Genomic DNA, 17,277 nt, shown 5'->3' with positions numbered 1-17,277 from the left:
AATAGCAGAGCCTCTCATTACCATCCCATTAAATAGTGCTCCTTGAAACTGGCTAGTTAAAAAACCTGGAACTCTGCCTAGCCCTCTCCCACCTTCCCTCTTTTCTCCATTGGGGAAAAAAAGCAAAACAAAACCTGATTTTCACTTTGAAGATTAGAGGCTAGTGTCCCTTGCAGTGGTATTAAGTACCCTCTCACTGCATGGCTAGTAGGTATACCGGATTCCTTTTCCATACCAATCAGCTGTCCTGTTTAGGGGAGGGCAACAGAAACTAGAACTCAACGAGGCCCACAATTTTGTCCACTTCACTTCCTCACTTCTCTTCCAGAATATTTGCTAGCCTTACTTTGACTTTGAAGAATTGGCTCACTGGGGGCTAGCAGCCTGGGAGTTTTTGTAGGGCTGGCCAGCAGGGTGGAAATCAAGGAATTCCAGGTGAGAGTTTTTGTTGGAGAAGCCAAAGCCAAACAGGGCTTCAGATCCTCTCCTCAGGCAGATTTCTTTTCTTAGGACTAAATAGTATTCCATTGTTTGGATAATGTCACATTTTATTTACTTATTTTTCAGTGGGCATTTGACTTGCAGATTCTACCTTTTGAATGAATGAATTTATTTTTTAAATAAAAAAGACAGGGTGTGTTGCTATGTATAGGTCATCCTTGAAACCAAGATCTTTCTGCCTCAGCCTCCTGAATGCTAGGGTTACAGGCGTGCACTGCCATACCCAGCCTACCTTTCAGGTTTTATGAATGCTGCTATGAATGTACAGATAATCTGTTTGAGTCCCTGCTTCCTAGTTTGAGTCAGTGCTCAAAAACAAAGTTCTGCACGCCTTTAATACCAGCACTTGGTAGGCAGAGGTAGGTAGGTCTCTGTGAGTTTGAGGCCAGCCTGCAGCCTGGTCTACAAATGGAGTTCCAGGGTAGCCTGGGCTGTTACACAGAGAAACCCTGTCTTGAAAAACCAAAAAAAAAAAAAAAAAGGAAAAAAAAGAAAAAGAGAAAGAAATAATGCTAGTTTTTTTTTTTAAAAAAAATGAAGTTGCTACATCATGTGATAATTCTGTTTTAATGTTTTGAAGAGCTGCCTTATTTATCCATAGCTGCTGCTGTATATTTTAATTTCTACCAGTAGTGTCACTGGGTTCTGTTCACATCTTTTCCAATGGATTTAAAGAAATATATGAATATTATGTGAAGTGATATTTCATTGTAGTTTTAATTTGTATTTCTCTAATGATATCCACTTTTGGTATCTTTCTATGTGCTTATTTATATGTCATTGGAAATGTGTGCATATCCAAGACATTGCTGAATTTTCTTTTTATAAAGCTAGTTGTTTTGTCAACAAGCTGTAGTTCTTTGTATACTTTAGAAATTAACCTCTTGTCAGATATGTGATGTACCAGGTACCTTGTCGCTTTCTGTGTGTTACCTTTTTACTCTGTCCTTCCATTCATGTAAATTTAAATTTTAAATGTCCAATTGTCCATTTTCTTTGGTTACCTTTACTTTTGGTGTCATATCCAAGACATTATTACCAGAATGGTTCCTTTGATAACATGCTTTGTGTTTCTTGTGGCAGCGAATTGACATGGGTCGGTTTGATCTTATTGGCTTGGAGGGTCGAGTCTCTCGATATGAGGCTGACACATTTCTACCCCGCCACCGTCTTTCCCGCCGCACTCTGTTAGAGGTAGCTACTGCTCCTGATCCCCCACCTCGACCCAAGCCAGTCAAGATGAAAGTCAACAGGTACGTGCATTAAAGGAAAAAGGGGCTGGGTTTCTTGAAATAAAAGGAGAACTTGGAATAGAAAGATTTGTAAGCTAGGTTAGTTCGTACAAGTTGCTTAAAAGTGTATTTGCGGTAAAGGGATTGGGGAAGCAGAATGACCAAGAGCTCTGAGAGGGGCTACTGGTGTTTTTGTTCTCTCTTCTTGGTGCTTTCTGATTATCTTTGTTTTCCTGTCCCACTTTCTCCTTAAAATGGGGGAGGAGTCTCTTCTTTCTTTTTGTTTGTATAGTCTTTCTGCCTTGTCTTAATTACTTTTGTTACTTATTCATTCCTTCTGTGTCTATTTAGCCCTTTAATTTTTTCTCATAGGATGCTGCAGCCAGTGCCTAAGCAAGAAGGCCGTACTGTGGTGGTGGTGAACAGCCCACGGGCACCCCTTGGCCCTGTCCCAGTCCGCCCCCCTCCAGGCCCTGAGGTGTTAGCCCAACCCACCCTTGGTCCAGTACCCCCAGTGCTGCCAGCACCACTCATGGTGTCAACTTCGCCTGCTGGAACCCCAGTTGTTCCTGCATCCCGGCCATCTGGACCTGTTCTCTTGTCTCCCTTGCAGCCAACTACTGGTCCTCTCCCCCAGGGTGAGTTAAAATGAAAACAAGGGTTGCTTCTGGGTATGAACTAGTTAAATTAAGAGAGTTCAAGAATGAGGGAATATACATAGTGTTTAGTAGACTGGAAGGAATAGTAGTAGTATGGACTTTTGCAGCCCAGTTAAGGCGTTTGTCAAGTTGTATCTGACAGATGTTTGTATCTGCAGTGTTGCCATCCCCCATGGGAGTCATGAGTGGGACCTCACGGCCTCCCACACCAACCCTATCACTGAAGCCAGCCCCACCTGCCCCAGTTCGCCTGAGCCCAGCTCCACCTCCAGGCTCTTCTAGCCTGTTGAAGCCCCTCACAGTGCCTCCAGGCTACACTTTCTCTCCTGTTGCTGCTACCACCACTTCTACCACCATAGCAACTGTTACCACTACAGCAGTGCCAGCTCCAAATTCTACACCACAACGCCTCATTTTATCTCCTGAAATGCAGGCTCGTCTGCCCTGTAAGTTTTCAGACATCTATGATGAGGGTCTTCAGATAAAGAAGCTGCATGCTAGAGAGCTATAGGAAAAGAGGAGCAGGAAAATATAAAGTTTTGGCAGCTAGTTCACACTGGGTGTTTTGCTAAATAGTGGTAAATCATAAATAAAAGACCTCAAGGAATTCGGTTTATTATGTGGGGGAGATGGCTCCTATGAGTGAATGGTAGTAAGCTCAGCAAGATGAATGTTTGGAGGAGGATGACATAACTCATTTGTAAATTACTTACCTAGCATGTATAAGATCCTGAGTTTAATCTTTTGAATGCAAAATCATGAGAAAAATAAATGTAAAAAGGTGTTACAGAGCAAAAGGTAGTCTTTGTCTGGTAGCAAGCCATTGGAGAATGTAAAGGAGATTGCAGGTGGCACTGGACACAAAGATTCTGAGTGAAGGCTTTGTTGAGTATGATAAATTATGGAAAAGGTTTAGGCTCAGGAAATAGTTGCTTTGTGGGGGGTCTGAGATGTGGTTTTGAACAGCATGAGCCCTGTGTATATACGGCTTTCTCTGTTTGTAGCTGGAGAAGTGGTCAGCATCGGGCAGTTGGCCTCCTTGGCACAACGTCCAGTGACGAGTGCTGGGGGAAGCAAACCTCTCACCTTCCAAATCCAGGGCAACAAATTGACTTTGACTGGTGCCCAGGTGCGCCAGCTGGCTGTAGGGCAGCCCCGCCCGCTGCAAAGTAGGTAAAACCCACCCCCTGTCCTGCCTTTTTCCTCTTCTGTCTTCTTTGTTTGTGTGACTCTTTGGATGTCAGCCTTTATGTCTCTTAGTTTGGTGGGTAGGGCCAGAGGGAATGGTAGGAAGGGGTCTTTGCTAAAAATAGGAAAAGTTAATTCTAGAGCTGTTACTCCTTGCCTATTCTCTCTCTTGCTCTTGCCTCTGCCCTCAAGCTGATAGGTGCTTCTTTCTTTTTTTCTTTCTCTCTTTCTCTCTCTCTTTTCCCTTAACCCAGGGAATGTGGTGCACCTGGTGTCAGCAGGGGGGCAGCACCACCTCATCAGCCAGCCTGCCCATGTGGCCCTCATCCAGGCCGTGGCCCCGACCCCTGGCCCCACCCCTGTCTCTGTGCTGCCTTCTTCGACCCCCAGCACCACCCCTGCCCCCACTGGCCTCAGCCTTCCGCTTGCTGCTAACCAGGGTGAGGCTCTTGGCCTTTGTATTTACTCAGCCCTTATCTGGCCTTGGTCCTTGCAGGCATGTCCTGGGCCAAACTGTGTGTCTAGCCTTCCTTCAGTGTTGTTTCTCTTGCCAATATCTCCAGTATCTTGTCTACCACTTTTTCTTTCCTCTGGACTTCTTGCATTCTTGGGTCTCTTGTTTCTTTTCTACCTTCCTCTCAATGTAACTTCCTCTTGCAGTGCCGCCATCCATGGTGAACAATACAGGCGTGGTGAAGATTGTAGTAAGACAGGCCCCTCGGGATGGACTGACTCCTGTTCCACCACTGGCACCAGCACCCCGGCCTTCAAGTTCTGGGCTTCCAGCTGTGTTGACATCACGCCCTACATTAACCCCTAGCCGTCTAACGACACCAACTCTGGGCACTACTCGTGCCCCCATACCAACACCTACTCTGGTGAGGCCCGTCCTCAAGCTGGTCCACAGTCCTTCGCCTGAAGTCAGTGGTAAGTTCATAACAGCTGAGGCCAGAAATTTTTATCAGAAATGAACGAGACATTGGTAGCCCCGTATGTTTCTTAGTCACAATCCCTAATGTCTTAATTTGTTTAGTCTCAAACCTTGACCTATTTAAGATACATTTGTCAGAATCTTAGAGAAAGAAAGGCCAAGCTATCCTGTTCCTTAAATTTTTGACCTCATGGGGCTGGAGAGATGGCTCAGAGGTTAAGAGCATTGCCTGCTCTTCCAAAGGTCCTGAGTTCAATTCCCAGCAACCACATTGTGGCTCACAATCATCTGTAATGGGGTCTGGTGCCCTCTTCTGGCCTGCAGGCATACACACAGACAAAATATTGTATAAATAATAAATAAATAAATAAATATTTAAAAAAATTTTTTGACCTCGTATTGTGGGACTGAAGGGTTTCTGGAAGTTGGTAAAGCTTGTGGGTTAGTGGAAGGATGGGGACAGATAGTGGCAGGAGCTGAAAAATAATTCTTTATGAAGCTAACTTTCCTCTGTGTCTCCACAGCATCGGCGCCTGGAGCTGCTGCCATGACCATCTCTTCTTCTCTGCACATGCCATCCTCACTCCCTGGACCAGCCTCTTCTCCACTGACAATTCACAATTCCTCTCCCCTTGCTAGTCCTGTGTGCTCTACAGTCTCAGTCCCTGTGTCATCTTCACTTCCCATCTCTGTCCCTACCACACTTTCCACCCCAGCTTCTGCTCCGCTAACCATTCCCATCACAGCCCCCTTGCCTGTTTCAGATTTAGGTCCGGCTTTGTTGACCAGTGTGGCTCCAGCACTGGCTGTTGTCTCAGCAGCCTCTGGACCACCTTTGGCATCAGCTGGCGTTCCCCCATCAGTGTCAGCCTTGGCTCTAGGTTTGGCTACTACTCCAGCCCTGTCCCCACCTCAGACATCTGGTCACTCTCTGTTGTTGGCGACCACCTCTTCACATGTTCCAGGATTGAACTCAGCTGTGGCCCCAGCATGTTCACCTGTCCTGGTGCCAGCTTCAGCTCTGACCAGTCCTTTCCCAGTATCACCAAGTTCAGCTCCAGCTCAGGCTTCTCTTCTGGCTCCAGCACCTTCTACATCTCAGGCATTAGCCACCTCTCTGACTCCTATGGCTGCTTCACAAACAGCAATCCTGGGCCCTTCTCCAGCTTCTCCTTTGGCTCCACTTTCAGTCCTAGCTCCTTCACCAAGCTCTGTTCCTGTTCTGGCTCCATCACAGACTCCAATTCCAGCCATAACGCCACCATCAATGCCAGGAACCCCTTTACCTTCATCATCACTGGTATCAGCCTCAACTCCTGTGATGGCTCCCTCATCAACTCAAACTGTGGTATCAACCCCAGTTTCATCACCTCTTTCAAGTCAGACATTGACCCTAGCCCCAACTTTAGCAAGTCTTGGTGGATTGTCTCCGTCTCAGACACATTCTTTGGGAACAGGGAGCCCTCAGGGGCCATTTCCAACTCAGACATTGTCATTGACTCCAGCATCATCCCTGGTACCACCGCCAGTGCAGACACTGTCTTTAGCACCAGGAGCACCACTGGGTCCGACTCAAACACTGTCTCTGGCTTCAGCACCCTCTTTGGCTCCAAGTTCTCCAATAGGCCCAGCTCCAGCTCACACACTGACTTTGGCTCCAGCATCATCGTCAGCTTCACTCCTGGTCCCAACTTCGGTGCAAACACTGACCTTGAGCCCTGCCCCTACTCCTGTGCCCACTCTGGGTTCATCTACCACGCAGACTTTAGCACTGGCCCCAGCCTTAACACAGGCTGCAGCTTCCCAGGCGTCTTCCCTCGTCGTTTCATCATCTGGTGCCGCTTCCATACCTGTCACCATGGTAAACAGGTTATCTGTTCCCAAGGATGAGCCTGAGACACTGACTTTGCGATCTGGTCCTCCCAGCCCTATTCCCACTGCTACCTCGTTCAGTGGGCCCCGGCCTCGGCGCCAGCCCCCACCACCACCTCGTTCCCCTTTCTATCTGGTAAGTTTTGTTTTTACAAAGGAAATTGAGTTTTCTTGTGTTGATAGAGTGCATGGAATAGTTACAAAGCCTATCGTGGCCAAGTCACATTTGGATAGACTCCTCTTTTGTGGGTGTGTGTTCCAATCAGTAAAACAGAAATAGTAATGTCTTATTTTCTTGGGGGGTTGTTTAGTTTGGGTTTAGGTGCTAGGGATTGTACCCAGCACCAGATAGTAAACTCAACATTACAAAATTAACCCAGAATAAAAAGGTCTAGGTAGGGGGCTGGAGAGATGGCTCAGTGGTTAAGAGCATTGCCTGCTCTTCCAAGGGTCCTGAGTTCAATTCTCGGCTACCACCTGGTGGCTCACAGCCATCTGTAGAAAGGCCTGGTGGCCTCTTCTGGACTGCAGACATGCACACAGATGGAATATTGTATACATAATAAATAATTTTTTTTTTAAAAAAAAAAAGGTCTAGGTGTTCCCTTCGTATCTTATCCTATCTTTTTCACCCTATCAGAGATGTTGCTTATTCTTTGTTAAACCTCCACACTTTATTAAGCAAAAGTTCCACCACTGAAGTATATCACCAGTGCTTGGCCACTCTTTTTTGTTTTTTTGCTAATTTGGTTGATGGTTTGTGGTTTTTTGTGAGAGGGTTTCTCTTTATAACCCTGGCTATTCTGGACTTTGTTCTGTAAGACCAGGTTGGCCTTGAACTCAACAGAGATCTCCCTGCCTTTCCCGCCTCCCAAGTGCTGGGATTAATGGCATGTGCCACCACTGCCTGGCACTTGCCCTCTATTTTTAAAAAAGATTTTTTTTTAATGTTTATTTTTGAGTATGTTAGGTATCTTTCCATATATGTGCACATTGTACAGATGCTCTTTAAGGCCAGAAGAGGGCATCAGATCCCCTTGAACTGTATTATAGTCTGTTGTGAGCTTCTTGATATGAATGCTGGCATACCTTTTTTGAAGACAGTTTCACTATGAAACTCAAGCTATCTGGCTATCCTGGAATGTGTGTCATAGTGACCAGCCCAATGATGGCACTGGAACCCACAGAGATCTGCCTCCTTTTGCCTCCAAAGTGCTGGGATTAAAGTCATGCACCAAAAATGTCTGCCAACAATTTAGTATTTTTTTTTAAGTCATCTTACTTTAGCATTGGTCGTGGTTTCTTTTTTTTTTAATATTTATTTATTATGTATACAATATTCTTCCTGCATGTATGACTGAAGGCCAGAAGAGGGCACCAGACCTCATTACAGATGGTTGTGAGCCACCATGTGGTTGCTGGGAATTGAACTCAGGACCTTTGGAAGAGCAGGCAATGCTCTTAACCGCTGAGCTATCTCTCCAGCCCCCCAATTTAGTAGTTTTAAAGCCAAACTAGAAAGACAGAAGTGGGAAAGAAATCAATCAAATCTTTCAGATTTCCAGGCTGATAAGTTGCCCCCCCCCCTTCTTTTAAGGTTTGTTTATTTATTATGTATAGTGCTCTGTTTGTCTGTATGCTTGCATGCCAGAAGAGGGCACCAGATCTCATTACATATGACTGAGCCACCATGTGGTTGCTGGGAATTGAACTCAGGACCTCTGGAAGAGCAGTCAGTGCTCTTAACCTCTGAGCCATCTCTCCAGCCTGATAAGTTGCCCTTTTAAAGCTTTACTATACCTAGGTGACTCGTTAGCAAATTCCCAATTTTATTTTCTGGCTCTTGTCAAAAATTTTTGGGATTAGCCTTTCTGTAACTGTTTTTAAACCCTTAAAAAGTAACTAGTGGGGGGCTAGAGAGATGACTTAGTTGTTAAGAGTACTAACTACTCTTACAAAGGATCTGGGTTCAATTCCCAGTGTTCATATGGTGGCTCATAACCATCTGTAACTCCAGTCCTATAGAATATCTGACACCCAGTTCTGTGGGCACTGCACATACATGGTGCAGAGTTATCCAGGCAGGCAGAACATCCATACACATAAATATTTTTAAAAAAATACATGCATGGGTGTGGGTATGGATGCTAGCCGTTTTCCACCCTCCATAAATAACTTCTTTGAATTCCTTCCCACTGTGGTTGAACCCTTCTTCCCAACTCCCCTATAGCAGGCTTTCTTGAACCTCCAACCCCCAAATCGTGACAGAGACTTAGTGTTAATTATGAGTGCTTAACCTTAACTTAGGTTTGTTTCTAGCTAGCTTTTTAACTTAAACGAACCCATTTTTATTCATGTGTGTGCTGTGGTGAGGCTAGTTTGCCTCATTGTGTACTGTCCATCCTGCTTCTTCCGTGTCTGGCTGGCTGGCTGGCTGGCTTCCCTTTTCTCTCTGTCTACCAGCCCTGTCTATACTCTGCCTAGCTATTGGCCATTCAGTTTTTTATTAGACTAATCTTGTAGTGAGGAGCTGTGGGCAGGCCTGCTTTTCATCTCGCCCGGCTCCCACGTGGCTAGCTTAACCCCGGGAATAACAGACAAATTGTATTCATTTAAACACTGCCTCGCCCATTAGCTCTAGCCTCTTACTGGCTAACTCTCACATCTTGATTAACCCATTTCTATTAATGTATGTAGCACCACGAGGTGGTGGCTTACAGGGAAGATTCTAACCTGCGTCCATCTTGGGCCGGAGCTTCATCGCGTCTGCCTCACTGCCTTCTTCCCAGCATTCTGTTCTGTTTATTCTACCTACCTAATTTTCTGTCCTATCAAAGGGCCAAGGCAAGCTCTTTATTAACCAATGAAAATAACACACAGACAAAAGGTCCACCTACATCATAATCTGGTGCCTTAGGCAGGCAAGGTGAAATACCAATACATCTTTACATAGTAAAACAAATGCAGTATACGCAAATGCAACACATCTTTACATAGTTAAACAGTTCTGTGACACAAACAAATACAACAAATACTCTATTCCATAACAGTTCCCTCTTTTATATCTTTTGTGTTTTATTTTTGGTGGTCCACTGAATTTAATTAGGCTCCCTTACCTGAACATGAGTAGGGTGGTTATTAAACTGTGACTGTACTACTGAAGAAAATGTCTCCCCATTTCCTCATGTTGCTATGAGTTCCTGAGGGTAACAGCTATGTCCAGAAGACACTATTTCGTAGCACTCCTCCTTAATATCCAGCTCTTATATTCTTTCTCTCTCTCTTGCTTGATATTTTCTGTTCTTGTGGAAGCGGTGATACAGATGACCTATTTAGGGCTGAGTACTTAACATTTGCGTTACTACCCTCGGCAAACAGAATCTTCTCTGCCCAAAGATGAGAGAGCAGTGCTGATCTCAATACAAGATGATCTAAACCTAGAAGTGTTTAGGATGCACCTTTTATTGTGAATTCAGGTAGTCAGGTTTGTCTGGCAGTACATTTACCCACTGAGCCATTTTACCAGCCCAGCCATGGACTTTTGGGCAGGTTTAAAGTACCAACCTTCTTCCTGTGGAGGATGCCTCTATAACATGCTACTGTTAATTAATGGGCACATCTTTCTTGGTATGTTGGTTTTATAACTTGTAGGATTCATGGCCAGAAAAGGCCTTTGCTGACTTTACTTCCCCAGCAGTTTATTGAACATTTTGTGGTATGCTATGACAGCTGGGTCTACCCAAAATGTGTGAAATCTTCTGCAGTAGAGTTTCACCACCTTATCTCATGGGAAACCACGAGCAATAGGAATAGTCTGTGTTGTTTGGGGGCCTTCTGGGTTCTCTCTGACCAACAATTCATAGGTAGATATCTCAGACCTGGCAACTGGATTTCATTTGCTAACCTACGACTTTTAGAAATAGCCTTATCCACCCATGCAGGTTACCTGCTTGTGCCTTTTTTCTTTTCTTTCTTTTTTTTTTTTCTTTTTGTATTATGTGTGTGGACTGGAGAGTTGTCCCAGTGGTTAAAAGCACTTGTTTTTGTAGAGGATTGTAGTTTAATTCCCAGCACCCACATGATAGTTCACAATCATCCATTACTCCAGTTCCGGGAGATGTAACACCCTCTTCTGGCTTTTAGGGCATTTAATTCATAGACATATATGTATGCAAAAACACCCACACAGAAAAATGTATTAAAATTACATGTTTGTATGTTTTAGAGGGAAAGACTTTAGAAAAGGGCATCAAGAGGTCACACTGTTCACTTAATTTGAGACCTGATGTTCTCTCTGATTCTGGGGTTTACATTTTCTTGACTAGCCTGGAGCCAACAAACTTCATATTTCTCCTGTCTTTTCCCTTTCCAAGCTGTGACCACAGGCATTTGTAAGGATGACTAGTGTGTTACTTGGGGTATTGGGATCCAAATTCAGTAACTCATGATTGTAGAGCAAATACTCTTAAATGCTAGGTCATATTTCTTAGCCCTTTAATTATTTATATACACACAATTTATTTTGAAGCAGGGTCTCTATGTAACCCTGACTGTTCTGTAACTTACTATGTAGACCAAGCTGGCCTGGAATGTGTGCCCTCAATAGTGTTTTTACATATATTAGTTTACAAGTTTCTTTATGATTTCCTCATTTGTAATTTTAGTTTCTCCCTTTATCCTCTGCTCTCCCCCACCCACGTACCTTTCCATAACTGATAGTCTCTTCTAATGCAGTGGTTCTCAACCTTCCTTTCTTTAATACAGTTCCTCATGTTGTGGTGACCCCAACGATGAAATTATTTTTGTTGTTACTTCATAATTGTAATTTTGCTACTGTTATTAATCACAATGTAAATATTTGATATACAGGATACTTTATACAGCCCCTGGGAAAGGTTTGTGACCCACATGTTGGGAACCACAGCTCTAAGGTCATAAATTCTACCCCCCTCATAGCTTCGTAGTCTCTATAAGCGCTCCAAGTTAAACTCAAATTTAAAATTTCAGCACTAAGATATACATATGTGATAGAAAATTTGTAACATCTCTCTAAGGCTGGGTTACCTCACTCAGTATATTTGTAGTTCCATGCAATTTTCAGAATTTGATTCTTCCTTATAGCTGGATTAAAACCCAATTGTGCAAAAATAACACATTAAAATTTTTGTTTTTATTTTTGTGTTGGTGATTAAACCCAAGGCCTCTATCTAATTAGAAGGAAAGTGATCAGAACAATGTAGAGATGGCCGACTCTTGTTAAGTCTACCATATGCCTTGCCACTATGAGGATTATAGAATTATAGAGCCTGAAATATCTGTCAGTCTTTTCGAGTGTATCTTCAGTTCTACTGTGATTCATGAAAGAATTCCCTGATAAATTATGATACATATATGTGTGTGTGTGTGTGTGTTTATGAATGCTAAATGCTAAAACGTATATTTGTGGGGGTTGTGGTTAATCTTGTCAAGGAACATGGGAGTAATTTGATAAATATTACTCTAATTGGTAGCTATATAACTTTAAATACAAATTTGCATGAATAGTTAGTATATTATAAATGTTCCATAATACAGACAGTTTTTGATTTGAACTTACTTGGTTTATCATGTACTTCTAGTTAGAATGTTAATTTTTATTGTATACCCCACTGATTCTATTGGTTAAGGTAAAAATTATGTGCATATAAGGAAAAATAGCCTTTTATTTATACAGTGGATGATATTACTAGTTCTCATTAGCAAATCCTCCCCCCATTTTGGAAATATAGTTGTCTAGCCATAAATTACTATTAATGTCTACTGTGTAGTTTCTAACTTCACATTAACAGTGACAGAACTTGAAAACGAAGTATTACAGTTAAATTATGTTAAAAAAAAGTGTGCGTGTGTTTGTGTGTATGTGTATATATATATGTGTGTGTGTGTATTTATAGAAAGTCTACCCAAAAAAAAACATTAAACCAAAATACAGAAAAGTGTGTTTATCTAAAATCATAATTTCTTTTTTTTTTTTTTTTTTTTTTTTTTTTTTGGTTTTTCGAGACAGGGTTTCTCTGTGGCTTTGGAGCCTGGCCTGGAGCTAGCTCGGTAGACCAGGCTGGTCTCGAACTCACAGAGATCCGCCTGCCTCTGCCTCCCGAGTGCTGGGATTAAAGGCGTGCGCCACCATCGCCCGGCTAAAATCATAATTTTTAAGGTTATCCCCTAAGTAAAGCATGAAGCATGGAGGTTTTTCCTTACTTTTTCCCACACTTCTCTCTACCATCATACAGAAAGATTTTACTTCATAATTAGAAGGCCCTTCCTTAGCCGGGCAGTGGTGGCACATGTCTTTAATCCTAGCACAAGGAGGCAGAGGCAGGAAAATCTCTTAAATCTGAGGCAAGCCTGTTCTACAGATGGAGTTTCAGGATGGCCACGGCTACAAAGGAAAAAACCCTGTCTCAAACAAAACAGAAAAACATCCTTCTTTATTTCATGCTTTCACATTCTTGCTGTTTTAGTCAGCCCCACCCCCTGATTTTTTTTCTTCCTTTTTTGAGACTTCCCTCCCCCCAGAGTACTAGAATAAAGGCTGCACACCTGACTCAATACCTGTTGACTTTTAAATTACATTTATTTATTTGTGTATGTGCATGCAAGTGCCCATTTGCATTCTGTAGACCTACTACAAGAAAATAAGTTATATGTCCTAAAGTTGAATGTTACATAACAAAATTGCCACAAATCAGCTATGCTATAAACTGGGATATGTAGGTCTTCACTTTGATGTTCAGCAATTCTGCTTTAACAAGCACGCAAGGAAAGATGAGTTTTTTCTTGTAGAGGATGGCTTCATTTAACATTGTGAAAACAACAGTTTTCATTGACAAATTTTGAAAATGATAAAGCACATGGTAGATGCCTTAGATCTTATTACTACAGACTCCATCTTTAAGAGTTTAGGTTTTTATAAAGTTTTGTTGCAAATTCTTGAGTACACCAATTTTTGTTTGTTTGTTTGTTTTTTTGTTTTGTTTTGTTTTCCTTTAGGATTCTCTGGAAGAAAAGCGGAAGCAGCAACGATCTGAACGCTTGGAACGGATTTTCCAACTTAGTGAGGCTCATGGGGCCCTGGCACCTGTGTATGGGACTGAAGTCCTGGATTTCTGTACCTTGCCCCAACCTGTTGCCAGCCCCATCAGCCCTCGTTCTCCTGGCCCCAGCCACCCCATCTTTTGGACTTATACTGAGGCTGCCCATCAGGCTGTACTGTTTCCCCAGCAGCGTCTAGACCAGCTGTCAGAAATCATTGAGAGGTTGGCAGGGCTAAGTGATGATGGGGAGTGGGTCTTGGGGCTACAGTGGATTTAGTTCCTAGGGTTAATGAAGGTGCTAAATTCAGTGATAATTTCAGGGTCATATCTTTTACATTGTTTACTTTCTTCCTTTCACAGGTTCATCTTTGTTATGCCTCCTGTGGAGGCACCTCCCCCTTCCCTGCATGCCTGCCACCCACCTCCTTGGATGGCCCCTCATCAGGCAGCCTTCCAGGAACAATTGGCCAGTGAGCTCTGGCCTCGAGCCCGTCCTTTGCACCGTATTGTATGTAATATGCGTACCCAGTTCCCTGACTTGAGACTCATCCAGTATGATTGTGGTGAGTTCTTGGCTGTTGCAGGACCACCAATATTTCTTTGTTTTGCTTTGTTTTGTTTGAGGCAGTAGCTCGTGTATCCCAAGATTGCTTGTGATTTGCTTGTAGAGCTGAGGATGACCTTGAACTTCTGATTAAACCAGATTATTCTGCACTCTTAATGACAAGATAGTTTATATCAATGAGATGTAGCATAGAGGTAGCATTTTGGTAGCTTTTGTGGAAGTTAAGTATATGTGATGTTGATTTATTGACTCAGTGATTATTATCACATCTGTCATTTTGCTTTTCATTTGTGATAATAAGTGAGACCAGCATAGCATAGAGTGTGAAAGCACACCTTCAATCCCAGCAGAGGCCAGCAAATCTTCTAATTCAAGGCCACCCTGGTTTACAGAGCAGGTTCCGGTTCCAGGATAGCTAATACTACACACAGAAACATTGTTTTGAAAAAGCCACAAGTTATGGGAAAAGGCAGCTGTGTGTGATGGCACACACCTGTAATCCTAGCACTTAGGACAAAGGCAGGAAGATTACTCCCAAGTTCAAGACAAATCTGGCCTATATAGCAAGTTTCGGCCATCCAGGGCTACAAATCATGACCTTGTTTTAAAAAGTTCATGGGAAGGTCTGGAGAAATGGCCCAGAGGTTAAGAACACTGACTGCTCTTCCAGAGGTCCTGAGTACAATTCCCAGCAACTACATGGTGACTCACAACCATCTATAGTGAAATCTGGTGCCCTCTTCTGGCCTGTAGGCATACATGAAGGCAGAACACTGTATAACAAATAAATAAATAAATAGTTCATGGGAAGCACTGAAGGTTAAGAGTGCTTCCTGAAGCCGGGCAATGCTGGCGCACGCCTTTAATCCCCTTTCTTGGGAGGCAGAGGCCAGCCTGGTCTACAGAGTGAGTTCCAGGACAGCCAGAGGTATTAGATGGAGAAACCCTGTCTAGAAAAAAGAAAGAAAGAAAGAAATCTTTACCTCTTACTCTTAAGCTATTTATTCTCCTGATTATTTTTGCAGTGTTACGATAACTACCAAAACTAACAATTTCCTAATGTCCTAGAATATGAGAAAAGGTGAATTTTTATTCATGTTTGCTCAGTAAACAAAAGACCTTTTTATGCCTGGGATGTTAGTACATGCCTATAATCCCAGCCTCTGAGAAATTTGAACAGGAAGATAAGTTTGAGGCCTTATTTACACAGTAAGACCTGATTTGGGGCGGGCGGGGTGGAAGGGGAGGTTCTGTGTATGTGATGTGTGTCTGTGCCTGCGTGTCTGCGTAAGTTCTTGTGTCTGAGTTTTGAGGGTGAAAGCCAGAGGCTAATATCAGTTTTTCTTTATTACTCCATCTTTTTTCTATAATTAAATTTGTTTTTCGACAATTTTATTATTGATTGGTACATATTTATATATATATGCAGATGTGTGTGTAGCTGTATCTAATTACTCTCAAATACATTTTATTTCCCTCTCGCTTCCTACTTACTTTTTTTTTTTTTTTTTTTTTTTTGAGTTCCTCGAAATGATTTCTCCTAGAACTTGCTCTTTAGGCCAGGCTAGCCTTGAGCTCAAGGAAAGCTGCCTCCCTCTGTCTCCTAGAGAGCCAGGATTAATTGTTTGTTTGTTTTGTTGTTGTTGTTGTTGTTTGTTTTGTTTTTCAGGACAGGGTTTCTCTCTAGTTTTGGAGCCTGTCCTGGACCTAGCTCCTGTAGACCAGGTTGGCCTTGAATTTACAGAGATCCTCCTGCCTCTGCCTCCCGAGTGCTGGGATTAAAAGTCTGCGCCACCACTGCCCAGCGGCCCCCCACTTTATTTCTTGTCACAGGGTCTCTTATTAAATCCGAAGCTCACTATTTGAGCTAGCTTGGCTGGCCATCGATCCCCCTTGCCCTATCTTCCTGTCTTCACCCCCACCCCCCAGCTTTTCCATGGATGTTAGGAATCCAAACTGAGGCGCTCATGCTTACATAGCAAATCATTGCGCCATCTCCTCAGCCACCCCTCTCCCCCACCTCACCCCTATTTTGGATAACATCTGAAACCATAATGGGTTAATTGAAGGACTTTTGAAACTGGGTTAAGGGTTTAGCTCAGTGATAAGTGCTTTCCTAGCATGCACAGGGCCCTAAACTCAATCCCTAGCCCTACTCCCCTCACCACACACACATTGAAACTTGGAACTAAGAATGAAGTAACTCCAGGTTTCAACTGAGGTTGTCCTAGATCTCCAACACTGCCAGAAATTCTTATTATTTTGTTAGTTTCCTGTGGGTGTCTACATGGTAGGTATGAGGCCCAAGGTAGTTTTTGAGAGTTTGCTCCATATGGGTTCCAAAACTAACTCAAGTTGACAGGCTTGGCAGCAAGTACCTTTATTCGTTGGTCACTTGCTAGTTAGCTCACTAGAAATAATACGTTATTTCTGTTTGTCTTAATTTTTAAAAAATTAGCTTTACCTGCTTGATGTGTTTTGCCTGTGTGTGTATGTATGTATGTTATATGCATCCTGGTGCTCAAGGTCAGAAGAAGACATCAGATTCCCCGGAACTAGAATTACAGATGGTTGTGATCCACCTTGTGGGTACTGGAAACCAAACCTGGTTCCTCTGCAAGAGCAAGTACTCTTGCAATTTCTCGAGTCTTACCATAGCCTTAGCATCATTTCTATGTGTTGGAACATTAAACTAGATTACCTCTTGACATCCTGACCTGCGTCCAGCAGTGATAGTGCACCCCTTTAATCACAGCACTAGAGAGGCAGAGGCAAGTAAATCTCTTAGGTTGAAGTCAACCTGGTATACAGGGTGCATTCTAAAACAGGATTGTTAAACAGAGAAACCCTGTCTCAAAAAAAAAAAAAAAAAAAAGAAAGGAAGGAAGGAAGGAAGGAAGAAAAAAGGAAGAGAGGGAGAGAAAGAGACTAGCAAATGGAGAGAGAATTGTCTTTTATTCAGTGAACCAGTTGAAACCTTTGTGCAAAGGCCTTTCTTACCTTTCAACTGTAGCTTTCTAGTATTATTTTTTTCTATATCATCATGAAGCTAACTGTTTGTGCTCCTTCCTATTTCTTCAGGGAAGTTGCAGACATTGGCAGTGCTGTTGCGGCAGCTCAAGGCAGAGGGCCACCGGGTGCTCATTTTCACCCAGATGACCCGGATGCTGGATGTATTAGAGCAATTTCTCACCTATCATGGTCACTTATATTTGCGTCTGGATGGGTCTACTAGAGTTGAGCAGAGACAGGT

At 43.0% G+C, this 17,277-nt stretch overlaps 1 protein-coding gene across 4 annotated transcripts in view; it reads left to right on the top strand.

The window, feature by feature from the left end:
- The window catches only part of LOC121458002 (Snf2 related CREBBP activator protein), a 52,015-nt gene that overhangs the window by 25,521 nt on the left and 9,217 nt on the right, over positions 1-17,277 (top strand). For 3 of the 4 annotated variants that reach the window (XM_041667115.1, XM_041667113.1, XM_041667114.1), the window contains exons 19-28: positions 1,585-1,754; positions 2,106-2,371; positions 2,551-2,838; positions 3,397-3,561; positions 3,835-4,020; positions 4,241-4,507; positions 5,036-6,519; positions 13,416-13,681; positions 13,820-14,022; positions 17,106-17,275. In XM_041667115.1, coding sequence (XP_041523049.1) covers positions 1,585-1,754; positions 2,106-2,371; positions 2,551-2,838; positions 3,397-3,561; positions 3,835-4,020; positions 4,241-4,507; positions 5,036-6,519; positions 13,416-13,681; positions 13,820-14,022; positions 17,106-17,275 — 3,465 coding nt within the window. The remainder of the gene's footprint in view (positions 1-1,584; positions 1,755-2,105; positions 2,372-2,550; positions 2,839-3,396; positions 3,562-3,834; positions 4,021-4,240; positions 4,508-5,035; positions 6,520-13,415; positions 13,682-13,819; positions 14,023-17,105; positions 17,276-17,277) is intronic. The other variant, XM_041667116.1, reaches the window with a different exon arrangement.

The sequence above is a fragment of the Microtus oregoni genome, unplaced genomic scaffold (genome assembly GCF_018167655.1).
Source record: "Microtus oregoni isolate MIOR12 unplaced genomic scaffold, Mior012 000016F_ref0000370, whole genome shotgun sequence".
In the NCBI taxonomy this organism is placed as follows: Eukaryota; Metazoa; Chordata; class Mammalia; order Rodentia; family Cricetidae; genus Microtus; species Microtus oregoni.
Note: the sequence above shows the minus strand (reverse complement) of the source record. Positions and strands in the feature narration are given on the sequence as shown.